This window comes from Penicillium griseofulvum (assembly GCF_001561935.1).
Source record: "Penicillium griseofulvum strain PG3 chromosome Unknown contig_15, whole genome shotgun sequence".
Taxonomy (NCBI): Eukaryota; Fungi; Ascomycota; class Eurotiomycetes; order Eurotiales; family Aspergillaceae; genus Penicillium; species Penicillium griseofulvum.
The window spans coordinates 39,915-67,642 of NW_024467436.1; the positions used below are offsets into that span (position 1 = coordinate 39,915).

Genomic DNA, 27,728 nt, shown 5'->3' on the forward strand with positions numbered 1-27,728 from the left:
AGAGAGGAAACTTACTAGTATCCCTGCAGATTATCTCGATAGACTGCGGCCTGCTCAGGCATATCATACCGCTCGAAAAAGGCAGTGAGAACATTAGCGACTTTCAGCTCGGAAATGCCGACCAAGGGGAAGTAGAACTTGGGCTTGGGCAATGGCTGGCCGGGGTTCATCTCGTAGTTCATAATGAAGGGAACAATAGTGTCAGGATCCCCAGGCAGCGATGGCCGCTCTGGCTCATTCCGCATGCCTTCAATAATCCCAAACTCTATCCACAGCTCTCGCAGCATTTCCAGCCCAAGCAATGTCTCTTCGTCATCGAGCTTGCCTCCCATTGTCCAGTGTTCCTCAACCTTTTCCATCCTCATGTCTAGTTCCATCAGGTAAAGCTTGATCCTAGTTTCTGCTGGATCGACGAGGTCACAGGATAAAAAGTAGAGGTCGGTCTGGCTCTGGTTTTGCATATGGGTCTCAATAGCCTTGCTGGCGGACTCGAAAACTCCTTTCGTATCCACTTTCCGAATAGCAGAGAAGCACAACTCAGCCACGCTTTTTCCTATCACGGAACCTTTGAGTGCAGGGTAGAAATACTCCTTCACGGTGATGTCGGTCTGTCCCAAGTCCAAGGCAAGCAGAATTTGTGTCTTCCACGGAGTTCCCGAGATTTGTTCCGGAGACATGAGCCTTTCCTCGCGGTCCGTCAAGGTCAGCTCGCTGACGAGCATTTGGTGCAGCTCCATATCAACGCTGGCAGACCCGATAGCCCTCAACTCCGCCAGGGTAGCGTGTACCGTGTGTCTGTTTAGCGGGTCGACTCCAGTGCTAGAAATGTAGCTTGTGGGCTCGAAGGCAACGCGTGCAGTCAGGCCCAATCTCTGGATATTCTGACTGAGCTCCACGGTGCCGGTGCCGCCGAGTAGGCATTCGTATACGTCTCTTCCACCCGGGAATGGTCCCAGCTTTGGGATTATGACATGTGCGAAGAGACACAAGTATTCATATTGTTTATGGATACTGTAGTTGCCGTCGGCGAGCATCCTTCCCAGCATTGGACCGACGGCGTGCCAATATTGGTATTGATCCAGATTGGCAAAGGTCATCGACTTGCTCAGGGTTCGATGGGGCATATCTGCCGCCGATAACACAGAGGCCTTGACAGGCTGAGCAGTGGAAGAGACTGTCATTGCTGTGTTGCGTTATAATCGTTTCACAAGAAAGGATTAAGTTAGAGATGTTAACTATAGTCACAAAGGTTAACCAGAATGCAAGGTCTTGGTCCTATATCTCATGCCAATTCTAATAACTTATGTTTCTAATTTTTATAGAACGAGAGGACGTGTCTCATGCAGTCATGATTGGAATCCCGCTTGGTATGTGATGCAGGGTAAATAGCCCCATCCTCCGTACGGAGTACGAAGTCTTACGTTATACTGCACGTAGACATATCATATTATGCAAGGACTTCGACATACTTCGCATGGTTACATCCGTTGCCACATGACTATGGAGAAGAATAGCCGCCATACGAAAATGGTCTACTAGAACTCCGTATGTATCGGCATCTTGGCATCTGCCCAAGGTCCTAACCGGAAAGGGTGACCTTACTTGGCAAGGACCCACATCCCGAGGTGGAAAGTATAGGATGTTCCATAGATGCTAGTAGTAGTGTGGAACTGGATGGCTATAGGCAAGTCCTGAGGTTGAGGCATATTCTTGGCGGGTGGCCTCAGGCTCTAGAGGTCAGGTAAACAACATTGAACTACCTCATATGCCCAAACAGGCGGTGTGCACTGAGGGAAGGACGGGTGCTCTATTTCTCTTGTAGGACCATCTGGCCATGTTCAAAGATATCAATCATCTCAAGATCATGACCAACGATTATGATCCACTACGTCCTCAAGAAGTAGCTTCGGTTCAAGTTTCATCGCTCTCTCGGTCGACGTGGCGCGCATTATCCTCTGCTCGTCCTTCGGCCCACTTTCCATACCGTTGCAGCAGAATCAGATCGCTATTGAATTATACGCCTTCAATCCCGGAAAACCCCCAGGTCATCGAAAATGTTAAGAATAATTCGATCTTTCTCGAAGGTCATGCGACTTGGACAGTCTCATCGCCTGGTACAATATTGAACCCCAATTGTGACTTGCCTACGACCAAGAAGACGTCGCTACGGAATGTTTGTATTGGAGAGTCTAAACCAGGAGCTTGCAATTTATCAAATGACTACTTCCCTGAATGGCCAGGACTGCAACCGCTGGCTAGCTTGGCTGGCAATTACCTCGCTGTATTCGTACTTGGTTGGTCATATATTCTCTCTGCGCGGTTGGTAGAACTCCGGCGCACATCAAGTGAAGACACCGTGGTCTACACCGACAATATGGCACAATGGAACTTGGGCCATGACACAAATACTGGTGGCTATTTTGAGTTAGACACCGGATCCGATAGTGTCGCTGAAGTGAGATGGTGGGCTGCGATTCTCTCCGGTGGGCGTGGTTGGCAGGCCACCCTGACTCGAGAGAATAAAGCTTACCTTCCCCCGTGGGAGTATCATTTGAGCAGCAATTCTTTCTGGATATGTCACAATGCAGAGTTGCAGGTCCTAGCTTCTCTTCCCAACCTCTCACCACCCTCTTCAGCGATTGCACAAGAGTATCTTCACAATTTTGCCCGCCATCACGACGCTTTCGATCAACTTGCTTGCGTGTTAGCTGCAACCATGACTTTGCCGATGCATAATTGCTTTGGTGCTCCCATTGCTTTGCCTAGGCCTGTTAATAGGCATGGCTCGCCCCAGCAAACGGAATTAATCTTTGCCGATCAGATCCCTACACTTAATGATATTCCTCGATACATGGCATTTTCCGCTACATCGGGTCTACTTACCTCTTGTCTGTTTGGAGGACTCTGGGAGCCGGGTATTCCTTGCAATTTGGCTAGTGAATGGCTCGGTCCTGCTATCAAAGAAATTGGCCTAGCGCTCTTCCAGAAAAAACAGCCCTTTCCCGTTATATGGGCCCTATCTGAACGGCGCCCTAACTTAGCCTCACTATGGCTAGGCGCCACGATTACCGGCCTTTTGCCCCGCATATTCCAAGTGTCTACATCTTTCCTACCGACAATTTACCTTGAAGGGGTAACCTGGACGCAGTCTCTCAGTCTTTTATGGATCCCCTTAACCATCGCCTTGCTAGATCCCACAAAAACGGCGAAAGGACCATGATATCTAGAGAAGATGAGTTCCGTCTTTTATTCTTGACGGACACTCTATCGGAAACATATGGAGTTCCACCACTCTGCCCTTATGCACCATTTGGCGAAGTTGATATCCAGCACACTTCCCTTGAAGTCCGACTTCATCTCTCTTATGGTCACGGGCTCATCTATGATTCCTGGAATTGGCAGTGTAAAGATAGGGAGACATTAATTGATTTTGGAATTCCAAATGATTCACAATCCTTCACAAGGCCGTTCAAGCATATCTCACTTTCATCAATCTGGGGTTTCACAGGAGTTGCTTGTGGGGTGATGCTAAAAGGTCCCCTTTGGGCGTCTAGCTTGGCTCATACGGTGAGTTGAAGATTACCCCACGTGTGCGATTCAAGTACCTATTCTGGCTAACACGACCCACTCAGCAACATAGCAGTATTATCTTTCTAGGCAGTCTTACAGCACTATGTCTTCTAATGAGGTCTTTAAAGCTTGTTGCATATAAACATCTTTTGAATCTTCGCGCCTGGGCGGCAAGGGCCATCTCAATCATTATCCCAAAGATGCGCCCGAACCCAGTTCAATTGAAGAAAGAAAAGACTGAGCGGCTCTCTGAGATTGCTACGCGAAATTTGTTCTCATGGACATTTTTCACAGAAGGTATTCGAACTGATGAAAAACCACTTTGGGAACATGAATGGTTAGAAGGTTTGGTCAAAAGGGACTTTAGTGTTGAATTGAGTGAATGCAGTTCATCTGGGACGGAAGGAGAGGCCAGACACCAAAACTATGAGTATATCAAAAAGTGGAGAGAAGATGTCTCTGTACATGTGATATCAGATTTCTAGTGCAGTACGAAAGGTCAAATCTTGGAAACACGTGCAGCGACATACTGACTCAAATGCCAAGATATGCCAAGGAAGATCCATGCTCCCACAGAGCCGCTAGTGGGGCCGTTTTGGGGATCCTCTCGCCTCATCGGGTTCCAATGATATTGAACTAGTTTAGTGAGCGACATACATAGTAATTAATTAGTACTAATTCATGGTGTTAGCATGACTCAAAAACAGCAAAGTATATGCGCTTTAGCGCGAGTTCACCGAGCTGTCAGCAGAGTCAAGGTTAACATGGATCATTTATTCGGCTCGACTGACGTCACGATATTGTCGCAAATATATAACCTATGGATTTCCCTGTCAATATCTGTTTGGACTAGGCGTAACCAAAGTCTGCTACAATTTGACTCATGTCGCCTACTCGAAAAGTCCTCATAACCGGTTGTTCAGATGGCGGTCTAGGGGCGGCACTCGCGATTGCCTTCCATGAAGCTGGCCTGGAGGTATACGCCACGTCCCGAGACCTCTCTAAAATGTCAGACGTGGCCTCGCAAGGTATTAGGACACTTCAGTTAGACGTGAAGTCGGGTGAATCAATTGCGGAGTGTCTTAGCAACATACCCGATCTAGACATCCTAGTCAACAACGCGGGGGCTGGCTACGCTATGCCAGTGTCAGACCTTTCGATTCCAGACGCCAAGAAATTATTTGACCTCAACGTCTGGTCCTACTTGGCAGTCACCCAAGCATTCCTGCCATTGCTGCTGAAATCAAAGGGAATGATTGTCAACAACACTTCAGTTGCTTCCTTGTGTACCGTGCCATTTCAATCTGCGTACAATGCATCGAAGGCTGCAATGGCTGCATTTTCGGATGCGGAGAGGCTAGAGCTCAAACCCTTTGGTATTAGGGTCGTGGAGCTCAAAACAGGAGTCGTCGAATCGAATATCCAAAAGAATCAACGAAAACAGAACGCAGTTTCTTTGCCGGAGGGATCCATCTATGAAGATGCGAAGGAAATTGTGGAGCGCACGATTCGGGGAAACATCTTCGAGGGTGATGGCATGCCGGCTCAGGAATGGGCAAAGGCTGTCGTGTCAGACCTTCTAAAAAGCAACACTCCTACTATTTGGAGGGGCACCAAAGCTTGGCTAGTGCGGATTGGTAGTATGCTCCCGTTCGGTGCACTTGATGGCACTGCCAGGAGTTTGACGGGACTGGATGAAGTCGAAAGACTCGTACAAAACCCAGATCTATGAAACGGTTTGCCGGTGTTCCTATGTCGAGATTCTTTCAGGAAGGGGAGAGAGATTATGGGCATACAATGGCCTATTTGGGGTGTTTCAGTATGCTACTCTCTAGTAGCTGCTACCATGACCGATGAAGGGAAGGACATTGGGTCGTATTATTGTAACGTTCAAGTTTGAAATAGCGAGAACGGATCGAACGAGCCTCGGAACCTGATGTATATGACCCGATAAATTGTTGTTTTTTGTAAAAGTCAGGCCAAGGTATTGTTAAGCTCTGATATATAGCTATACACCAAATCACATGCAAACTCAACTCGCCTCATCATCGGTGGGTGTAGGTGGTGTGCTGTCCCTTGCCCTCTTGACCGACTTCCATTCCAAGGCGATGGTTCCCAAGAGGGAAATCCCTGCCAAAGCCACTCCCACGTAAAAGGTCTGGGTAATAGCGGTGTTGTAGGATCTTAGCACCGCTGGCAGCTGCTCAGCTAGAAGGTTCTTGCGTAAAGTAGTTGTACCAGCTGCAAGAACTTCGGCGATATCCATCGAGGAATCTTCCAAGTGAATGGCTTGCGCAAATTGGTTCTGGAAGACATTCTGACCCACAGAAATGAAGATTGCACCTCCCAGGGTCTGCGCAAACGTTGCCACCGCTGTACCAGTCGGGACGTCTTCATCGTCTAGCACATTCTGCACCACCATAAATGGCTGTAGCATTCCGAGACCGATGCCTATTCCAAATAGAATTTGGTAGCCGATCCATTCGCCACTCCCCGAGTCTACACTCAGGGTAGTAAGCATGCCAGCCCCAACTGTTGCTATGACAGAGGCCATGATCATGACTGGATTGTAATAGCCGAATATGGTGACAAGAGTACCGGATACAATAGAGACGGTAATGATTGTGATGATACTCGGCAGGTTCATTATACCTGATTTGGTGGCCGAGGCCGCCTTGATTGTCTGGAACCAAATAGGAAGCTAGAAAGTTAGCTTTAGCGAACGCGAAACTGAGCTGGACTCAACATACATAGTAAATGAAGACAAAGTATGCACCATTAAGGCTAATTGCATACCCGGCTGATGACCAGATGTTTCGATTGCAAATGATACGTGGTGGAAGTGTGGCCTTCTCATTCTGGTAAATCTGAACAGCCGCAAAGGCGATCATGAGGACACCACTGAGAACAAAAAGGGCGATGATTCGGGCACTGTTCCAGGCGTATTGAGTGCCTCCCCACTGGAGGGCCAGGAGAAGACAGACGATGGCAGGTAGGAAAAAGAACGAGCCGAGAGGATCTAGCTCGCCCACCATTTTGCGGAATTCGGGACGTCGTTTTACTGAGTCGGGGGCTTGGAAAAACACCAGGACGAAGATTGCAGTGACAGCACCAATGGGCAAGTTGAGGTAAAAACACCAACGCCAAGTGACACGATCTGTCAACACGCCTCCCAATCTAATCCAGTTAGGAGACAGCAGAAACAAGAGTAAGAAAGGAATTTGGCTTACGGAGGACCAGCGACACTGGCAATGCCGTACATACTACCCAGTAAGGACGTGAAGATTGGGCGCTGATGCAGAGGAACAGTCTGAGCGATCATCAAGAGACTCCCGGAGAAGATCCCCCCAGCACCCACACCAGCGATGCATCGACCCAAAATCAGACCAAGTGAAGTAGGAGTAGCTCCACAAACAAGAGAACCGACTTCGAATAGAAAGAGGGCACATAGATATACCCATTTCGTGGAGAAAAATGTGTAGAATTTACCAAAGGCGAGAGTAGTGGCGCAGGTTGTAAGAAGAAAGGAACTGCCATACCAGCCCACGTCGTCTAGTGAGTCAAAATCATCGGTGATACGAGGAATTGCGGTTGTGATGATTGTGACATCCTAGACAAAATGGTCAGCCTTAATGGACAGTCCTTCGGCCGCTAGCTACTGTTTACAGCATTCCACTTACCAACGACATGCAAAAGATGCCTAAACATAGCGCAATGGTGAGAGATACCACCTTCCAGGTGCTGGCCGGAGGGCTAGATGGCGATCCCCCTTCATCGGGTGCATCACGTAGAATTTCCTGCTGAGGAGGATCACTTGATATCTTCTCCATTGATATGGGTTGGGCAAAATGGAATCGATGCTCAACAGAAAATTAGAATATGGGGACATGTCTCTTCTGATAACAATTTATTTCTTTGTTCTGCATTCCGAGCAGGGAAAAAGGGAGACTACAACATTGTCCTGCAGGGGACTGTTTGTGTGGCTGCAGCTGAGCCAAGTCATTAGAAAGATCCCACAATTGAAATGCATTCTTTAATTTGAAGTTCTCATTGGCCTCGCCATAGACTTGGGTGGCTGAGGTTACCATATGAATGCACCTAATGTTGTAAGGGGGGGCTGATGATGTATTTCTCTGTGCGACAAGAACGTCACTCGAAGATCCGCACTATTGGATTGGCAAGAACGCCAAGGTCGCATACGCCTTGTATTGCTTTAATGTGACCTGAGGCTACTTGTTTGGATAAAATATAAAGTATGCAGTACAATTTGGCAATATTATGCAGTATGCACAGTAGATCATAAATTCATAGGCTAGGGATGATCTTCATGGCTGGTCTTTACCCTTGCCACAATCTTGACTGTTTAATAAGATGTAAACATATTTTAATACAACACATTATTGAGTTATAAGTTTCAAACTACTTTCTTAGAAGGTTGATGGATGATATTTTAACCTTCTATATAGTCCACAGCTCCCATGGATCCATTGCACTGGCGGCCGTTGCAACAGACCTATCACCTTCCCTGTCCGCTCCACCCCTGAAAGATCCATGTCACCTGATGGAGACTGACAACCCTGCTTGGTCCCCTGAATATCTGCTTCTATTTGACTTTATAACTCATTATGTCCCCATCCCAATCGACCGAATGATGGAGATGGCTATTTGACACACATGAATAAAGTCAAAACGGAGCCTTGCTGTGTATAAAGGACACATGTATCCTGCCCCCTTTTTCACTGGGATACTCTATCGAAGTGGAACTATTGACTCAAACGCACAAACTATTCAGTCGCATCGTTACCTTCCAGGTAATGTGTTAGGGATCGATTTTCCATGAGACTTGGGTTGAAGCAACATACCTTCTCAATATACCTCGCCCCCACTTCAATGCCATCATCATCTTCAAAATCGGCCTCCGCTCCGAAGTCGACATTTTCAGGATCCAAACATGTCAAACAAGTGACAACAACTTCGGAATATCTGGTCCCCATTCGCTTCCGCAATTCGCCCTGCGCTAAGAAGAGGAGATGCTTTTGGAAATATACACCTCGATCCATTCCCAGAATAGAAGCGCGAGTAGGGGTTGAAGCATTGTCATTGCTTGTCGGGGTTGACTCGTATGACACGAAAGACTCCCACAGTCCCAGCTCTAACAAGCATACACCAAGACTATAGATATCGTGCTGCATGATATAATCGTTGGAGGAAACAGTTCCTATGCGGTCGGGATGTTGATAAAGACACCGTTCCCACGATGCTTCGCCTTTGCGCAATGTTTTACCAGAGGCCATGCGGAAACTGTCAAATCCAATCAGGAAGGCAGACCCAAGCGAGGATTCGTCACTTCCAAAAAGTAGGATTGTCTCTGGTCGTATGTTTTTGTGAACAAATCCAAACAGGTGAACGGAATGCACTGCTTTCGCAAGCTCATTCGCCAACTTGAACCGGTCAGAGAGTGAGTGGGTGTGGCTCATCTCTTGGAAACAAGCACGGAGAGTGCGGGGTTGAACATGCTTTGCGGGCATTCGGAAGATTATAGTAAATGCATCTGGAGTAGATTGTGAAGAGCCCGGTTTTCGATGTGCGATATATCCTTTGCAGCTGAGGAGACCAAATTCCATGCTATCTGACTTAGACAGCCGTCTGACAAGATCTCGTATATCTTTGCTAATATCCTTGATATTGGCTCCTGGCAAAGGTTTGACTCGTTCCACAATAAGCGATTGACCATTCTCCGGCCTCCTGCCGACTTCTGCTGAGCAAAATGGTATTGTTTGCGGGTTGATCGAAATCAGAAAGTCCGCTGAGAGGCGAACCGATGGAGGGTTCGCGGCTCTCGGATTCAGGGCTCTTCTGAGGGCCTGCGCAGGAGCTATCGGGTCTTGGAAATGTTTAGCAGAAGATTTTTCGTATGTGCTTAGGCCAGAATCGACTTTATTGTCCGTGAGCTTCATAATCAAATACCATGATGGATCAAATAGTGACTGCCATTCTTTGAGGTCCTCGATGGTCCTGTCAATCTTCTCCTTCGTGAGCGCATACTTCCACCGACGTATATCCAGTTCTTTGTTCCCGGCAGGACGACGCTTGACAATGGACTCAAGATTATTGATAGCAATCTCCAACTTGGTGGCTAGCATTGCAATAGTCTCATGTTGAATCCTGCGATGTTTTTCGCTGAGCTCGGGAGCAATACTCCGCACGACCTTCAGCTGGAGCTCCGTCCTCATCCAGTAAGTTTCTACACGGAGGAACTTTTCCGCATAATCGCCTTTGGCGTTTGCAAAGTCAGTGCATAATTGGACCAGATATGTGCCATATCTGACATATGGTTAGTTTGAGTGGGACGACTGTGTTCCATAACTCACTTGAAGCAAAGGTCTACCGCTGAGATAATAGAAAGGGGGTCCATATTCAACAGAGTCCATGGAATCTTGAAGGAATCGCGTCTAAGGAGGGACAATAATCAGATCCGCCTAATGCGGGGCTGATCGGAGTTGGGTGCGAGAAATACGATTACGAAAGGGCTCGTCTCATAGCCCACCCAAAATATTAGTCTGCAATCCTACATATATACTGCTATATAAGGCATACCTTGTAGAACCTAGATTGATTAGGGATATTATACTGAAAGTAAGAATAGGAGGAAAGTCATAGTTACTCTCACTCGTCATCTGGTGGTGTGATGGGCTCTTTTGGTGGCTTTTCGTATACTTCACTGAATTAATGATGATATCAAATGTCTAGTTATAGATCAATTTCATATACAATGTGCTTCAAGGATAAAGGCGATACTATCATTTCAATGTTGAGTTGTTGTGGTGTACCAGAACCCCCGGTGCAGATGTATATCTTCATTGGATATATTTTCATTGGATGGTACTTCAACTTCAATCCAAAAGTTGAACTCCATGATATCTTGTTTGCGAACACATATCTTCTGAATATAAGTAACTACTCAGTATGCGAGAAGATATATAGCGCCCAGTCTCGTATGTAACTACATACGCATCGAACTTTGGTCTCTTATACTGTGTCCTTAAGCTTGTTATGGCCCATGATACGAAATGTACAATCTACTAGTAGATGAGATCCGTACATATATGCCGTGCTGTGAAGATAGGTTAAGCAGCCCATAGGCGAAGTATAGCTCCTATAGCTTGGACTTGCTGCTTCTAAAGTATACCCTATGTATAGAGCAGTGGCCTGCCACGGGGGGATGCTGGAAAGCTATGTATCCCGTTCAGGTAAGAGCAGCCACCTGGGTAAAGGACAGATAAGACTAGAGTGCATATATCCATCTCATAGACAAGAAAATCAAAACATCCAAACTCAACTACTCCGCACTTGAACTTGTATAGCCCCCGGCCTCCGGCCTCCGGGCGGTACCTTGAATGGCTTCGGAGCGGAACAACCATCACCGATATAATTGCCTAATGCAGACTAGTGTTTCTTTCGGGGTCTCTGCGATAGCCCGCGTCCTCTGTTCTGCTCTCGTGAATATCGCGGCCGCATACAATCCCCAACTTTCTCCCCCCATCTCCCTCAGCCTCTCCTCCCCCGCGGGGTAATTCTATTCACTCATTTGCTATCCGGACCTGTTTTATCTAAATGCACTAGGTGTTTTCCTTGAAGAACCCAATGACTTGATGATTTCCTTCGTTTAAGTTCTACCTTCTCCGATCTTTTCGCATATCGACCGAGTCCACACAGCTTCCGTGACACCACACCACAACATATGAGAGCTCAATTCCCCCCCGGGAAGACTGCGCACACTCCGCTCTCCTCAGCCGGCCTCTCGGCCCGGCCGCAATTGCTGTTCCTTTCCATTTAGTCGCCAGCCCTTGAGAAGGGTCAGATCAAAGCGATGGAGCGAAACATTGATATCTACGCCAGTAAACTCGGGGACGAGAAGCTGGGTATGTTTATGAGCTCTGCGCTGCCTATCATTCCTCTCAGATTTCTTTGCTAACTACCTCGTTATCCTAATAGATGTCAAAGTCCGAGCCAATGTTGCTACCGAATTACGAGACAGCATTGAGCCATTATGCTCGGGCGCAAGCTACCCCATATTCCTAGCGAAGCTATGGCCGGTATTCAAAAACATTTTGAAGGGAGACCCGGTCTTCTTCAGCATGTCTTACGACCAGGTGAGATTCTTTGGCACAAGCTCGCTCTCGATGGATGTTGCGCATAGTCGGCTAACCACTCTGGTCATCCATTAGAAATTACGAAACTGCATCCTCGAAACACTACACCGATTACCCATGGGCTCCCCCGATGTGGAGCCGTACGCCGTCGATATGGTCGATCTGTTGATGGAACTTGCGCGGATCGAGAACGAAGATAATGCGGTGCTATGTATGAAGACCATCATGGATCTGGAGAGGAACCAAGCCAAGGCTACCGCACATCGGGTGCAGGCTTTCTTGGAGCTTATCCAGGAAATGTTTCAGACTATGGAGCAAGTGGTTCGGGATACTTTCGACACCCCCAACCAGGCCACGCCCTCCGGAATGCCGTCGACTCCCAACGCAACATCACAAAACTTCCAGTCTCCCCGACCGAGTTCCCCTGCCACCTCAGTATCAGATTTAGGACCTGATCAGCAGTCGAGTAATGTTCTCCTCAAGGGTATGCAGTCGTTCAAGGTCCTCGCAGAGTGCCCGATTATCGTCGTTTCAATCTTTCAGACACACCGCGCATCGGTGCCGGCCAACGTCAAGCTGTTTGTCCCGCTCATCAAAACCATTTTGTTGCTTCAGGCGAAGCCCCAGGAAAAGGCACACGCAGAGGCAGCAGCCCAAGGCACAATCTTTACGGGCGTGTGTAAGGAAATAAAAAATCGCGCTGCGTTTGGCGAGTTCATTACAGCTCAGGTCAAAACAATGAGCTTCCTGGCGTATCTATTGCGTCTCTATGCCCATCAGCTACAGGACTTTCTTCCTACGCTTCCTTCTGTCGTCGTACGTCTCCTCCAAGATTGCCCAAGAGAGAAGTCGGGTGCAAGGAAGGAGTTGCTGGTAGCCATTCGTCATATCATCAATTTCAACTATCGCAAGATTTTCCTGGAGAAGATTGATGAGCTTTTAGATGAGCGGACTCTCATCGGAGATGGCCTCACTGTCTACGAGACCATGAGACCACTGGCTTACAGCATGTTGGCTGATTTAATACACCATGTTCGTGACCATCTCAGTCGCGACCAGATACGGCGAACGGTCGAAGTCTACACAAAAAACCTTCACGACGATTTCCCCGGCACTAGCTTCCAGACAATGAGTGCAAAACTTCTTTTGAACATGGCAGAGAATATCTCCAAACTAGAAGACAAGCGCGAGGCGCGATATTTCTTAATCATGATTTTAGATGCGATTGGTGACAAGTTCGCATCGATGAACCACCAGTTCAAGAACGCCGTCAAGGTTTCCCGGGCGTACAAAGTTTTCCGACAGGACACCGAGCCGTGCGCCGAGAACTACCTTGCCGAGAAGGACCAGCCACCGGACTGGGACGAGATTGATATCTTCTCGGCTTCTCCTATTAAGACTTCTAGTCCGCGTGATCGTGGAGGTGACCCAGTTTCGGACAACATTTTCCTCTTCCGAAACTTGATCAATGGGCTAAAGAATATCTTCAGGCAACTGAAGAATTGCAACCCAGATGATGTTCAAATCGACCCGAGCAACGTTCCTATTAACTGGTCAGAAGTCTCGTACGGTTACAATGCCGAGGAAGTTAGTGTGATCAAAAAGCTCTTCCACGAGGGAGCCCGTGTGTTCCGGTACTATGGGGTAGATCAGTCCCCTCCTGAGATGAACTACGCATCTCCATTCGACTTCCTTGCGAGCCAGTACACTGCCCCAATGTCGCGCGAAGAGAAAGAGCTTCTGGAAAGTTTCGGAACTGTTTTCCACTGCATTGACACCGCAACCTTCCACGAAGTCTTCCATTCGGAAATTCCGTACTTACACGAGCTCATGTTTGAACATGGGGCTCTCCTTCATCTGCCCCAGTTCTTCCTGGCTAGCGAGGCCACTTCTCCCGCATTCTCTGGTATGGTCTTGCAGTATCTTATGGAACGGATTGACGAGGTCGGGACCTCCGACATGACCAAGGCGAAGATACTCCTGAGGATGTTTAAACTTTCGTTCATGGCTGTTACCCTGTTCTCTGTGCAAAATGAGCAGGTCCTCCACCCACATGTGACGAAGATCGTAACCAAGTGCATTGAGCTGTCAGTCACAGCCGAGGAACCTATGAATTACTTCCTTCTTCTGAGATCTCTCTTCCGAAGTATTGGTGGGGGACGGTTTGAGCTTCTGTACAAAGAAATCCTCCCGCTTCTGGAGATGCTTCTCGAAACGTTCAATAACCTATTGCTTGCAGCTCGCAAGCCGCAAGAACGGGATCTTTACGTGGAATTGACTCTCACCGTTCCTGCCCGGCTGAGCCATCTTCTGCCTCATCTCAGCTATCTAATGCGCCCAATCGTGGTCGCCTTGCGTGCCGACTCTGATCTCGTTGGCCAAGGCTTGCGCACTCTTGAACTCTGCGTGGACAACCTCACAGCGGACTACCTCGATCCAATCATGGGCCCAATAATGGACGAGTTGATGACCGCACTTTGGGATCACTTACGCCCATCTCCTTACAATCACTTCCACGCGCACACTACTATGCGCATTCTGGGAAAACTTGGCGGACGGAATCGAAAGTTCCTCAACCACCCGCCAGAATTGTCGTTCCAGCAGTTTTCTGATGATAACCCAAGCTTCGATATCAGGTTGATCGGCCCGAACGAGAAGCGGCCTTTCCCTGTAGATATCGGCATTGATCTCGCTGCTGGTAAACTCATGGAGGTCCCAAAGACGGACTCTGGGAAAGCCTCGGACATCTACTACAAGCAGCAAGCCTACCGCATGCTCAGCTCCCACCTCAAACTCCAAATCGGCTACGATAACATCCCCGAAGACCTGGCAATCTTGATCAGACTCCATGCAAATGATCTCTTCGAGAATAAACCTGGTGCTATGGCAGATATTCTTGACAAGTCTGAAAGGTCGGCCTCTATCCCGAAGAAGGTTGCGCAGGAAGCAACAGTAAAGAAACTGATCAAGGCTTGTATCTTTGCCACCACTATCCCCGAGCTCGAGCAAACCGCCACAGCCTTTGTGGCGGACGTTTGCAAGCACTTTGCTCTTGTAGAGGTGGGTCGTGCTTTGGCTCAGGTCCGGCACGGTCGCAAAGCCTTTGACGTTGCAAACGGGGAGGGCCCTGTGTACCTTGACTCCAGGATTCTTGCTGAGGCTTTGGTCGAGTGTTTGTCATCTGACGACGTCCACGTCCGAGAAGCAGCTGAGCAGGCAATGATTGTCGTGAAGGATGCTGCGGGCGTCATCTTCGGATCGCCCGACAAAGCAGCCAAACTGCCGTTCTTCGTGCATCTGGGTCGTGTATTTTGCCATAGTTGCTACAGTGAGGAGTGGTTCACCAAAGCCGGTGGAAGCCTGGGAATCAGCCTGCTCGCAACCAAGCTGGACTTGGGAGATACATGGCTTTATGAGCGACATGTCGAGTTCTGTCGCGCTTTGATGTATGTTATCAAGGACACGCCTGCGGATCTCCCTGCTGGAACGCGGCTTCAGTCACAAAAGACAATGACCTTAATGCTCCAACGATGCGGCAAGCTCATCCCCAAAGAGGATTTGAAGAACGAGAAGAGCCGCTTGTATGCGATATGCGGCTTCTTCGTCTTTGAGCTCGCGCATATGAACAAACATGTCCGGGAGACTGCTCGTCGTTGCTTCACTACATTGAAGGATGTTCTTGGCTGTGAGGTGCACGAGCTTATTCTTCCAGTCAGAGACCGTCTCTTGCAGTCCATTTTCAACAAGCCTTTGCGTGCTCTGCCTTTCCCAACGCAGATCGGTTTCATCGATGCCATCACGTACTGCCTCGGCCTTCACAACGATATCGTCACCTTCAATGAACCGTTGAACCGTTTAATGCTGGAATCACTCGCACTGGCTGACGCTGATGATGAATCCCTAGCGTCCAAGCCGAACGAGTTCAAGACTGCAGATATGATCGTGAACCTTCGTGTTGCTTGTCTTCGTCTCTTATCCATGGCAATGAGCTTCTCCGAGTTTGCCAACACGCCACAGAACACGAGCAGGGCTCGCATCATCTCTGTCTTCTTCAAGTCACTATACTCAAAGTCCCAGGAGGTAATCGAAGCCGCAAATGCGGGTCTTCGGGATGTGCTCACCCAAACCAACAAGCTTCCTAAGGATCTGTTGCAGAACGGACTGCGCCCTATCCTCATGAACCTCCAGGATCCCAAGCGCCTTAGTGTTGCTGGCTTGGATGGTCTTGCTCGACTTTTGACACTGCTCACGAACTATTTCAAAGTCGAGATCGGTGCTCGATTACTTGATCATATGAAGGTCATCGCGGATGATGCCACACTACAGAAGGTGTCTTTCAGCCTTGTTGAGCAGAGCTCGTCCATGAAGATAGTCGCTGCTATCTTCAATATCTTCCACCTCCTTCCTCCTGCCGCCACTTCTTTCATGGAGCACCTTGTCAACAAGGTCTTGGATCTCGAACTGAAGCTTCGAAGAACGTCACACAGTCCATTCCGAAAACCACTTGTGAAGTATCTCAATCGCTACCCCAAAGAGAGTCTCACATTCTTCTTTGCGCGCTTCAATGATGAGCGGTTCGGACGATTCTTCGGACAGATCCTGGCTGATCCCGAGAGTGAAGGACTACGAAATGCTATTGTTGCTGATATGGAAGGCTTCTCCGCTGCCGCCTTTGGCCAGGACGCTGCCGATGGCAAGAACACTGCTGCCATCAACGGAGTCTATGTCGCACACTCCCTCTGTTCCTACAGTTCAACCAAGCGCTGGTTGGTCTCGCTTGCAGAGATGAGAAACAAGCTCCTGACTTCCGGAAGAGACCTGGAGAGGAAACTTCGTGGTGACAGTCTGCCAGCTGATGAGCGACTCCGAGTGGAACAAGCCGAAGACCAACTGATGGATATCTTCACCATGTACTTGGCGGAGGCCACTCACGATCTCGACTTCCTGTTCGAAGTGATTGACGGACTCTCTGCCGATGAGTTGAAACGCACGCTTGCCCTTCCAAAGTTCATCTACAAGAGCATCATTTCTAATGAGTCCATTGATTATCGGCGCTCTGTTATCATGCGCTGTCTCGATCTCTACGGCCAGAAGAGCTGCCCGCAGAAGACTAAGACTTACGCCTTCCGCCACCTAGTCAACCCGATCTTTGCCATGGACGTCCAGGTCACTTGGAATAGCCCTCCCAATACACCCAAGTTGATGGATAAGAGCATGACCGAGTCTATCCAGAGCCGTTTGTGGAAGCCTCAGCTGGCTGATCTGAGCGAGGAGTCTAATCAAGCAGGCGTCGACCATTCACGTATGGAGCTGCTGCAACTATCTGCTTTGTTGATCAAGTATCATTCGCAAACGGTGCAAGATTCCCGCAAAGATATCATCAAGTTTGCCTGGAACTACATCCGTCTCGAAGACATTATCAACAAGTATGGTGCCTATGTTTTGATCAGTTACTTCATTGCGCACTACGAGACCCCATTCAAGATTGTGATTCAGGTTTATGTCGCATTGCTGAGGGCTCACCAGAATGAAGGCAGAGCCCTTGTCACGCAAGCTCTTGATGTCCTGGCCCCTGTCCTCCCCACACGAACAGCCAACAGCTCTGGAGCAGAGGCACGGTACCCATTGTGGGCTAAATGGCCCCGTCGTATCCTAGCTGAGGAGACTGCCAACCTTCAGCAGGTTATGAGCATATTCCAGTTCTTGGTTCGACAGCCCGATCTCTTTTACGAATCAAGGGAGCACTTTGTGCCGCTCATTGTCCCGTCTCTAGTCAAGATCACTGGTCCACCAAACACCTCCAATGACAGCAAGAAGCTTGCACTGAACTTGATCAGCTTGATTTGGCACTGGGAAGAAAAACGGGCCCAGAATGCCGAGGCCAACCACTTGGCTAATGGAACATCTGAGTCTCCAGTCGCCCGGAAACGCAAGCTGGAGGAATCCCAAGAGCCATCTCCGTCCCCTGCTCTTGGACCTCCTAGTAGCCGCGAACGATCGGACTACACTGTGCCTACTGATTTGCGTGCATCGTTGATCAAGTATCTCATTACGTTCATCACTACGATCCCCGAGCGCTTCTTGGTTCCAGCTGCGCAAATTCGTCAAATGCCCACAACAAAGCAGCAAAACCCTGTGGCCACTGGCGAAATGATCAACAAGGCGATTAACTTGCTTCGCAGCCTTCTCTCCCCTGAATACTGGGGCGATCTGGACATTGATCTCTACCAGAAGGTAACCGAACCAATTCTAGTGGGCGATAAAGGTGATAAAGTCGAGGATAAGATCACCTACATGGTCAACACATTGCAGGTCGTCAGGGTGCTTATCGCGGCTAAGCCCAGCGAGTGGATTGCTGCTCGTCTTCCAGCCATTCAGAAACTTCTCGAGAAACCCTTGAAATCAGACAACCCAGAGATTCAGGATTGTCTACATGGGCTGGAAGACGATATGGATGTTTTGCACAAGCTGCCGCCTCCGGTTCGCCGTGTTTTGGAGGCTATTCCAGATGAACAGCCTGATGACGAGGATGCGATGGACACCGAGGGCACGCCTTCAGAGTTTGGGTCGTACTTGTCTGCCATCGCCACCGAGACACTTTCCGCCAGCAACTACGTCTCTAGCCTGAACATCCTGTGGACGCTCTCCAAGATCAAGCCCGTCGAGATCGATGCACACATTCCCGCAGTGATGAAGGCCTTCTCTACGAAGCTTGCTAAGGAGCATGTTGCTGCTTCAACCCAGAATGGTGCGCAGTTGACGAACGGAAACAAACCTACCGAAGGAGCTCCGACTACCGATCAACAAGAGTTTGAGATCGGAGTTGATCTCATCCTCAAGACTATTGAACTCATATCCGTTAGAATGTCTCATCTTGGAGACCAACGTCGTCCATTCTTGAGCGTTCTCGCACAGATTGTGGAGCGCTCACAAAATATCGAGTTGTGCAGCAAGATCTTGGGAATGGCGGAATCGTGGATCTTCCACTCCACCGAGTCATGGCCGACTCTGAAGGAGAAAACTGCTGTTCTTCATAAGATGTTGCTTTTCGAATCCCGACCTGATCAGACAATGCTGAAGAAGTTCCTCGACCTTGTCATTCGAATCTACGAAGACTCGAAAATCACTCGGACTGAATTGACAGTCCGTCTAGAGCATGCTTTCCTGATTGGCACAAGAGCCCAAGACGTCGAAATGCGGAACCGCTTTATGCAAATCTTTGATAAGAGTTTGACTCGTCTCGCGAGCTCGCGTCTCAGCTATGTCCTCACATGCCAGAACTGGGATACCCTTGCTGACTCCTTCTGGCTGGCTCAAGCATCACACTTAGTACTTGGATGTGTGGACATGACAACCACCGCCCGCTTGCACCATGAAGACTTCACCGTATTCCCTGTGTCGTTCCTCTTCGGCAGCGGAGAGAAAGACCCGAGGAAAGCCGACGTCATGGTTGACAACCAGCTGGAGACTTTCGTCGCAGACCGGAGGCGATTCATGTCGGATATCGGCGACGTGAGAGTCCGAGATCTGATCGAGCCTCTATGTCAGCTTCAACACACCGATTCGAATGTTGCGTACAAGTTGTGGACTACAGTCTTCCCTCTGTTCTGGTCCACACTGTCCAATAAAGACTGCATTGATCTAGAGAAGGACATGGTTACATTGCTCACTCGTGAGTACCATCACAGACAACTTGACAAGCGACCCAACGTGGTGCAGGCCCTCCTAGAGGGTACTGTCCGTGCTAGTCCCCGGTTCAAAATTCCTCCACATGTTATCAAGTATCTCAGCCGGACCTACGACGCATGGTATACTGCTGCTACCTACCTCGAGCAGACTGCCATTAATCCCATCATTGACACGCCCACTGTACGCGAAAGCAACCTCGATGCTCTCGTTGAGGTCTACGCAGGCCTCCAAGAAGATGACTTCTTTTACGGAACCTGGCGCCGCCGTTGCAAGTTTGTTGAAACCAATGCTGCGCTTTCGTATGAGCAACAAGGAATGTGGGACAAGGCTCAACAACTCTACGAGAACGCGCAAATCAAGGCTCGTTCGGGTGCCATGCCATTTTCACAGGGTGAATACTTTGTATGGGAGGATCATTGGCTGATCTGCGCCCAGAAGCTCCAGCAATGGGAGATTTTGAGCGACTTCGCCAAGCATGAGAACCTCAACGATCTATTGCTCGAAGCTGCTTGGAGGAACATTGAGAACTGGCAGAGTGAAGGTAACCGCGAGCAGCTTGAGTCATTGATCAAGTCTGTATCCGATGCTCCGACTCCGAGACGCACCTTCTTCCAGGCATTCATGGCCCTTCTCCAATACCACACCAAGAAGGACAATATCCAGGACTTCAACAGCGTTTGCGACGAGTCTATCCAGCTCTCCATTCGCAAATGGCTTCAATTGCCGAAGCGCATCACCAATGCCCATATTCCCATCCTTCAGCATTTCCAACTCTTGGTTGAGCTGCACGATGCAAGCCACATCTGTAGTAGCTTGGCTCAGACAAATGAAAGGAACCTGGATACCAAGTCTGCCGAGCTGAAGCTGCTCCTCGGAACCTGGAGAGACCGTTTGCCTAACCTGTGGGATGACATCAACACATGGCAAGATCTTGTCACCTGGCGTCAACACATCTTCCAGCTCATCAACGGCACGTACCTCAGTCTTTTGCCACCACAGACAAATAATGTGGCCAGCAACTCTTACGCCTATCGCGGATACCATGAAACAGCCTGGATCATCAACCGATTCGCGCATGTAGCTCGAAAGCACCAGATGCCAGAGGTCTGCATCAACCAGCTAAGCCGTATCTACACCCTTCCGAACATCGAAATCCAAGAGGCCTTCCTCAAGCTTCGCGAGCAAGCGAAGTGCCACTACCAGAATCCGAAGGAGCTGAACAGCGGGTTGGATGTCATCAACAATACTAACCTCAACTACTTCGGGCCGCAGCAGAAGGCCGAATTCTACACGCTCAAGGGCATGTTCCTCGCTAAGCTTGACCATGTAAATGAGGCCAATGAGGCGTTTGGAGTTGCTCTTTACTATGATCTCCGCCTTGCTAAGGCATGGTCGGAATGGGGACAATACAGTGACCAGCGCTTCAAGGCAGATCCGACCGACTATGAGCTTGCTAGCAATGCCGTTAGTTGTTACCTAGAGGCCGCTGGTTTGTACAAGAGTGCGAAATCCCGAAAATTGCTCAGCAGAATTCTCTGGCTTCTCAGTCTGGACAACGACGAAGGAAAGATTGCAAGTGCGTTCGAGAACTTCAAGGGAGATACCCCGGTGTGGTACTGGATTACTTTCATTCCTCAACTTCTTACCAGCTTGTCCCACCGGGAGGCGCGCCTCTGCAAGGCTGTCCTGGTCAAAATCGCCAAGTTGTACCCGCAAGCTCTGTTCTTCTTGCTTCGTACAAACCGAGAGGACATGTTGAGCATCAAGAAGCAGCATGACCAGAAGCAGGAGAAGCTGAATCGGGCCAGACAGCAGCAGCAAGGATCCTCGCCAAGTATAAAGTCTAATCCAGCTGGTGCCGACAGTTCTCCTGCGCAGAAAGCCCAAGCTGTGACTGCATCCCCGTCAGTCCCGCCTGCGAACTCACCTGCTACGCAGAATCCGGCAACCCAGTCCCCTGCACAGCCACAGAACCCCGTGCAGGCATCTCCACAAGCTGGCCAAACTCCGGGCCAGACACAGCAAATCCATCTGCAAGTGCCAGGTCAGACTGGAACACCGCAACTGAACCAAGCTGCACCGGCGGACGGCGAGAAGGAGCCTTTGAAGAAACCCTGGGAGTACTCAGACGAAATCATGTCTGGACTCAAGACGGCCTTCCCCTTGCTTGCTCTGTCTATGGAGACAATGGTCGACCAGATCCACAAGAACTTCAAGTGTCCTCCCGACGAGGATGCTTACCGACTCATCGTTGCTCTCTTGAACGATGGACTGGCCTACGTGGGTCGCATGCCTGGATCTTATGCCCAAGACTTCAAGCTACCTGCTGCGACAGAAGCCAACATCACCAGATTCGCAGAGACAATTCTCCCAGCTCACATTCGCAAGTCGTTTGAGGCGGACTTTGTTACCAAAAAGCCAACTATGAACGAGTACATCCAAAAGTTGCGGCGCTGGCGTGACAAGTTCGAGGAAAAACTCGATCGTAGGTCACAGCACACATTCCTTGAGAACTCTTCGCCTCACCTGAGTGAGTTCCGCTTCCTGAAGTTTGATGAGGTTGAGGTTCCCGGCCAATACCTACTCCACAAGGATAAGAACCAAGACTTTGTCCGCATCGACCGTTTCCTTCCCGATGTGGACCTCATCCGAGGCATTGGTGTCTGTCACCGCCGTTTGAAGATCCGGGGGCATGATGGCAGTGTACAAGCATTTGCAGTCCAGCATCCTGCTGCCCGTCACTGCAGGCGCGAAGAACGCATTCTTCAGCTATTCCGGATTTTCAATGGTCTGCTTGCGAAACGCAAGGAGAGTCGCCGCCGGAATTTGTACTTCCACCTTCCGTTAATGGTCCCTCTAGCACCACACATTCGCTTGGTGCGCGATGATTCTTCGTACATCTCCATGCAGGGAATTTATGAGGATTACTGCCGCCGCAAGGGTATCAACAAGGATGACCCGGTGCTATTCACAATGGACAAGATGCGGTCGTTGGCAGAAACCAAGCAGAATGTAAGTTTGCAAACCACCTTTCTCATAGAACAAGCTAACAATTTGCAGCGCACGCCCGATCAACAACAAGTCCTTCGTACAGAAATCTTGACTGCGATCCAAGATAAGTGGGTCCCGAGTACCGTGGTGTTGGAATACTGTCAACAGACGTACCCCAACTTCTCGGACTTCTGGCTCTTCCGTCGTCAATTTGCCTACCAGTATGCAGCGATCGCTTTCATGACCTACGTCATGCACATTGGTAACCGATACCCAAACAAAATTATGATCTCTCGTTCAACTGGCGATATCTGGGGTGCCGAGTTGATCCCCACCATCAATCCAGCCAAGGCATTCTTCTACAACCCCGAGCAAGTCCCCTTCAGGTTCACGCCAAATATCCAGACTCTTCTGGGTCCCATTGCGACGGAGGGTGTGTTCGCCTGTGCGATGATGGCAATCGCCCGCTGCTTGACAGAGCCACGACATGAGCTGGAGCAACAGCTCAGCGTCTTCGTGCGTGATGAGATGATGTTCTGGGCTACGGCTCAGCATCGCGGTGTCCTACCCCCCGGGCAACTCCGTGATCTAGTTTACAATAACAGCGAAATCATTGTTAACCGTGCTGTCAGCCTCGCCAGCCCGCCCGAGGGCAACCTACCTGCCAATCAGACCACCATCGATCTGATCTCCAAGGCAGTCAATCCCCAACACCTGGCGTCGTGCGATGCGTTGTGGATGCCGTATCTGTGAGCTAATGCTCGAGGTCGGCTTGTGTGTTTCTGTGCTTCCGGTTGGCGAAGGGGACTTCCTGTATGTCTATTGTGCTTTCTGAAGCGGTGGAGGTTCCGTCTCTGGGTTTATTTTTTCTGAGCGTCGGCGCAGCTTTACTTGACGTTACTATGATTGTGATACCGATTTCTTTCTTGCCTTTTTACCTTCTACAACATTGAATGTCTTCGATACGCTAGATATTAGCCTTGATAGTTATTAATTTGATTTCATTGTGATTTCATTGAAAATATGGATATTCTCCAGCCAGTTAACGCCTTCCCATCGTGATCATCGTCGTTCGAATTCAAATCGTCAAATTCTGACGATTGAATATCGGCTCGAACTCAGTTTCCCATAAAAAAAAAGCAAAAAAAAGAATCCTTGGCGCTGGCATGTGTTGGCCCATGTATTGGCCCTTACTGCTCCTTGGTTTGCTCCGCGTTGGCCTCGGCCTCAGGCTCCGCCTTGGGCTCCGCCTTGGGCTCGGCCTCAAGCTCCTGGCTCGCCTTGCGCTTGGGGATGAGCTGGTAGCCGCCGAAGGTGAAGGTTTTCTTAGGGCGAGGAACGCGCTTCTTGGGCTTCCAGTCATCAGGGTTAAAGGCGGGAGGGGGGCGCGGCTTGGCCATCTCTGCCTCAATCTCAGCCCGACGGTGGCGAGCCTTCGCCTCCCAGAACAGCGCGCGATCAGCCTTTCGCTGCTCCTCCTCCTCTCGCGCGGCGCGGAGGGCCTCCTGATCGAGGTCTTGTTGAACAGTAGCAAGAGCACTTCCATCAGCACGGGCTTCCTTGCGTTCGATGCGGGCATTGCGAGTTCGGATTTCGTCCAATGCGTCCGCGACCTTCATCTCGTGCTTGGAGTCCAGCATCTTCTCTTCAAGCTCGGCCATCTTGTCACGCTCCATTTGCTCTTCCTGCTCGCCGTATTTCTTCTCAAGTCGGTCGAGGGTCTGAGCTTCGGTCTCGGCTTTGTACTGCTCATCGTTCTTGTTGCGCCAAGGTTCGAAGTTGCGCTTAGCACCACGCTCGCATTCGTAATCGTTGTCTGATAGGCGTTAGTTAATAGAATCTCAATACAAATAGTGTTGGCGCGCGCGCATGGGGGGCGCCGCGGTGGGTGGGATAGAAGGGGTAGGGTGTGCGGGGATTGGGAGGAGAGGAGGAGGAGGAGGAGGAGGAGGAGGAGGAGGAGGAGGGGGGGGGTTGTGACTTGAGACTCACTCTTGGGATCAGTTCGGAACGTGATTTCACCGCTGCACCGGGAGCATCGAATGTAGAAGCGGAAAATCGGGATAGAAAGGTAGCTGTCATCCAGGGTCTCCTTGCGCGCGTTGAACTTGCGACCCTTCGGGATGAACTCGCCACAGTGAGTGCATTTCATCGAGAATGGAGTCATCAAACGACTATCGGCGAGTCGAGGAGCCTTTTCATTCTTGCGAGCGCGCTTGGCAGACTTTGGAACCGAATTTGGGTCAAAGTCAGGGGGGAAATACTTGGATAAGACCTTTCGTTCAGCCATCTTGTTTTAATGGATATGGGGAATGGGGGAAGGAAAGTTGGAAGAAGACATACCTTAGATTCTGTAGCTTTAGCTACGGGAGACATTTTGCGCACGGACCAATCGATAAGGCTTATCGGAAACAAATAAAATCACGTGGTGATGGTCCGAGCGTTGGAGAGTCGAAGTTTAAGAAAAAGATCACGTGCGAGGATCTGAGGTGACTTGTGACAGCCAACGCGCTCCTTCCTCACATGCGCGCTCTTTCGTCACATGTGCTCCTTCCTTAGAGTCTCTCAGTCTCCAGGGCTAGACCTGGCACGTACATAATCTATAATTGTACCCCATGGACATAATGTAGCTCCTCTATATTCAATATATCTAATTATATCCCTCTTGAATAGATGCAGGCTAGATCTAGATGATAATAGAACTGTTTGATATCAGTATGGTTTCGTGAATAGTATATCTAACCAATTTAATATATGTAATGTATTGTGTAGTGTCTACATATGTAGCTATTGCTACCTCTAGAACAAAAGTAGATACTGCTACGCACGGGCCACTGTTTGGATCAAAATAGAGTACGGACCCGCTCCAGGGCTCTGCTCTACCTCTACGTTACCTACTCACCTAGGAATATTTCTCTTATGCCCTTGGAGTCCTTTCTCTATCAATATGGAAAGGTTTCTGCGCTCCTGGAGGCAGGACGCGCTGAACCGGGGCCAGCATGATTCCGCAATCTACATTGGGGATAAAGTCCTGGCGCTCACCAGTAAGGACTACAGACGTGAAATACATAAAATACTAACTGGCTTGTAAAGATAGTGACTCTGATGCATTTTGGCTGGCCCAAGTACATTTCTCGAATAACAATTTCACTCGCGCCCTGGCCCTTCTCTCCCGCAAGGATCTCGTTTCTCGAAGCACTGCCTGTCGTTACCTGGCTGCACACTGCTACATAAAACAGAACCAATTTGAACAAGCTCTCTCCATTCTCGGTGAACACAATCCCACAGACCTGATTCGAAATAACCACACCCGACGCAAGATCCAACATCAGAGCCATGTTACACTTCGCAATGGGAAGAGCGCGACACCGCGGAATGATCGTGCCGAGGAGCGGGAACGTGAGGATGCAAACAACGTACGGTTTGAGGCTGCCATGTGTTATTTACGGGGACTTTGCTTCGCCAAGCAGAATGCGTTTGATCGTGCCCGGGACTGTTACAAGGATGCCGTGCGCATTGACGTGCAGTGTTTTGAGGCGTTTGACCAGCTGATGAAGAATTCTCTAATGTCTCCCACAGAGGAATTGGAATTTCTTGAATCACTAGACTTTGATTCTGTCTCCTCCCCCGATCCTATGATGGCACAAGAAGCCGCCCATTTTACAAAAATGCTTTATACGACTCGTTTATCAAAATACTCCTCTCCTACCATCCTCTCCGATGCCACCGAGACCCTATCCACACATTACAATCTTGCAGAGAACCCGGATATCCTTTTATCCCGCGCCGAAGCTCTGTATACACAATGTCGGTTTGCAGAAGCTCTGGAATTAACCTCCTCCATCCTCTCCACATCTCAATCAACCGACCTGGCCTCCACAAATCCTAGCATTCCGGCCCAGAACAACCTTGGCCATGCTCCAGCTATTTATCCACTCCACTTTGCTTGTCTTTACGAAACTGGTGCCACGAATGCTCTATTCTTACTCTCTCACATGCTCGCGGACCACTCCCCGGAGGAGCCTTACACATATTTGGCAATCGGAGTCTACTATCTTTCGGTATCAAAGGTGGCGGAGGCACGGCGCTTCTTCTCGAAGGCCTCATTGTTGGATCCCCATTCAGCACCGGCTTGGATTGGATTTGCGCACACTTTTGCCGCCGAGGGTGAACATGACCAAGCTATCGCAGCGTACAGCACTGCTGCTCGGCTTTTCCAGGGCAGCCATCTTCCACAACTCTTCCTAGGAATGCAATATCTCGCCCTCAATAACATGTCTCTGGCGCATGAGTATCTATGTGCTGCTCATGCTATGTCGACTGGAGCTGCCCCGGGATCTGTGCCTTCTCTCACACCTAATCCCTCAGGGATCGTCTCAGCTGTGGGCGGGGACCCACTCGTTCTTAACGAGCTTGGCGTGGTCTTTTACCATCAAAATCATCTTGGCGGGGCCGTCGAGTTGTTTGGGCAAGCACTGGCGCTCGCTTCCACTCTCCATTGCGAACCCAGTGCCTGGGTGGCTACACATGCGAACCTAGGCCATGCCTTCCGTCGCATGGGCCGTCTGTCTGAGTCCCTCCGTGAATTTGATGAATGTCTCCGCGTGGGCGCAGGAGGCAGCAGCATGGGCTACTCACCGTTTTTGGGTGGGGGTACGGGCGGCTCGGCGGCGATCGCAACCGCATCTGGGGTTGGGGGCTACGAAGATCGGGGCCTGACTGGTTCTCTTCATACATCTCGTGGCCTTGTGTTACTGGAGCTAGGTAGAACTACCGACGCGGTGACTGCCTTGCATGAGGCTGTACGTGTACTTGGAGCGAGTGGCGGCGGCGATGCAGCCGGGGGTGCAGGTGTAGCTGGTACATTACTTTCACGTGCACTGGAGTTGTGGGCCATGGAGGGGCGACAAAAGGATCGTGCGGCTTTTGAGGAGAGCATGCGGGAATCTAGTGCAGCGTCCACTAAGCGTCGAGGATCTAATCGATCTCGTGAACATAAGGGTAAAGAGCGGGTCGCCGCAGACGAGATGTCTCGACGACGTGGACGTCAGGAGCCCTTTGTGGAAGAATGGACGGATGAGGTGCCACATGTCGCCACACCTCAGGCCGAAGATGAGAAGGTTGAAATGGATCTTGACGAGGAAGCTGACGGTCTTTTACGCCGAGCTCTCGGCCGTGTACGACACAGTCGACAACGTCGACCAGCAGTACCTGCTACCCCGAACATGGATACAACTGAGACACCTGCTCCACCCAATGGCCGCAGTCGGGGGGTAAGACACGGCCGGAGTCACTCTGGACAATGAGGCTTTCCTGGTCCCTTTG

At 49.8% G+C, this 27,728-nt stretch overlaps 7 protein-coding genes across 7 annotated transcripts; 3 read left to right on the top strand and 4 right to left on the bottom strand.

Moving 5' to 3' along the window:
- Positions 1-14: 14 nt before the first annotated feature.
- On the bottom strand, positions 15-1,181 carry cdpNPT (putative dimethylallyl tryptophan synthase; the record flags this gene model as incomplete). Its single annotated transcript, XM_040797118.1, has 1 exon — positions 15-1,181. One exon carries the CDS (start codon positions 1,179-1,181, stop codon positions 15-17), a length of 1,167 nt encoding a protein of 388 aa, XP_040649929.1.
- A 3,272-nt stretch (positions 1,182-4,453) lies between these two features.
- PGRI_094060 (SDR family oxidoreductase) lies at positions 4,454-5,302 on the top strand (the record flags this gene model as incomplete). Its single annotated transcript, XM_040797119.1, has 1 exon — positions 4,454-5,302. One exon carries the CDS (start codon positions 4,454-4,456, stop codon positions 5,300-5,302), a length of 849 nt encoding a protein of 282 aa, XP_040649930.1.
- A 300-nt stretch (positions 5,303-5,602) lies between these two features.
- Positions 5,603-7,400, bottom strand: PGRI_094070 (MDR family MFS transporter; the record flags this gene model as incomplete). The annotated part of the gene is made up of 4 exons (XM_040797120.1): positions 5,603-6,271; positions 6,321-6,747; positions 6,801-7,180; positions 7,251-7,400. The coding sequence occupies 4 exons, from the start codon at positions 7,398-7,400 to the stop codon at positions 5,603-5,605; spliced, it is 1,626 nt and encodes a 541-aa protein (XP_040649931.1).
- Positions 7,401-8,354: 954 nt separating this feature from the next.
- Positions 8,355-9,985, bottom strand: PGRI_094080 (uncharacterized protein; the record flags this gene model as incomplete). Its single annotated transcript, XM_040797121.1, has 2 exons — positions 8,355-9,894; positions 9,942-9,985. 2 exons carry the CDS (start codon positions 9,983-9,985, stop codon positions 8,355-8,357), a joined length of 1,584 nt encoding a protein of 527 aa, XP_040649932.1.
- Positions 9,986-11,440: 1,455 nt separating this feature from the next.
- Positions 11,441-23,156, top strand: PGRI_094090 (histone acetyltransferase TRA1; the record flags this gene model as incomplete). The annotated part of the gene is made up of 4 exons (XM_040797122.1): positions 11,441-11,492; positions 11,566-11,723; positions 11,799-22,424; positions 22,473-23,156. 4 exons carry the CDS (start codon positions 11,441-11,443, stop codon positions 23,154-23,156), a joined length of 11,520 nt encoding a protein of 3,839 aa, XP_040649933.1.
- A 437-nt stretch (positions 23,157-23,593) lies between these two features.
- PGRI_094100 (Saf4/Yju2 family protein) lies at positions 23,594-24,693 on the bottom strand (the record flags this gene model as incomplete). The annotated part of the gene is made up of 2 exons (XM_040797123.1): positions 23,594-24,219; positions 24,396-24,693. The coding sequence occupies 2 exons, from the start codon at positions 24,691-24,693 to the stop codon at positions 23,594-23,596; spliced, it is 924 nt and encodes a 307-aa protein (XP_040649934.1).
- A 657-nt stretch (positions 24,694-25,350) lies between these two features.
- PGRI_094110 (anaphase promoting complex subunit CDC16) lies at positions 25,351-27,709 on the top strand (the record flags this gene model as incomplete). Its single annotated transcript, XM_040797124.1, has 2 exons — positions 25,351-25,447; positions 25,497-27,709. The coding sequence occupies 2 exons, from the start codon at positions 25,351-25,353 to the stop codon at positions 27,707-27,709; spliced, it is 2,310 nt and encodes a 769-aa protein (XP_040649935.1).
- Positions 27,710-27,728: the final 19 nt, after the last annotated feature.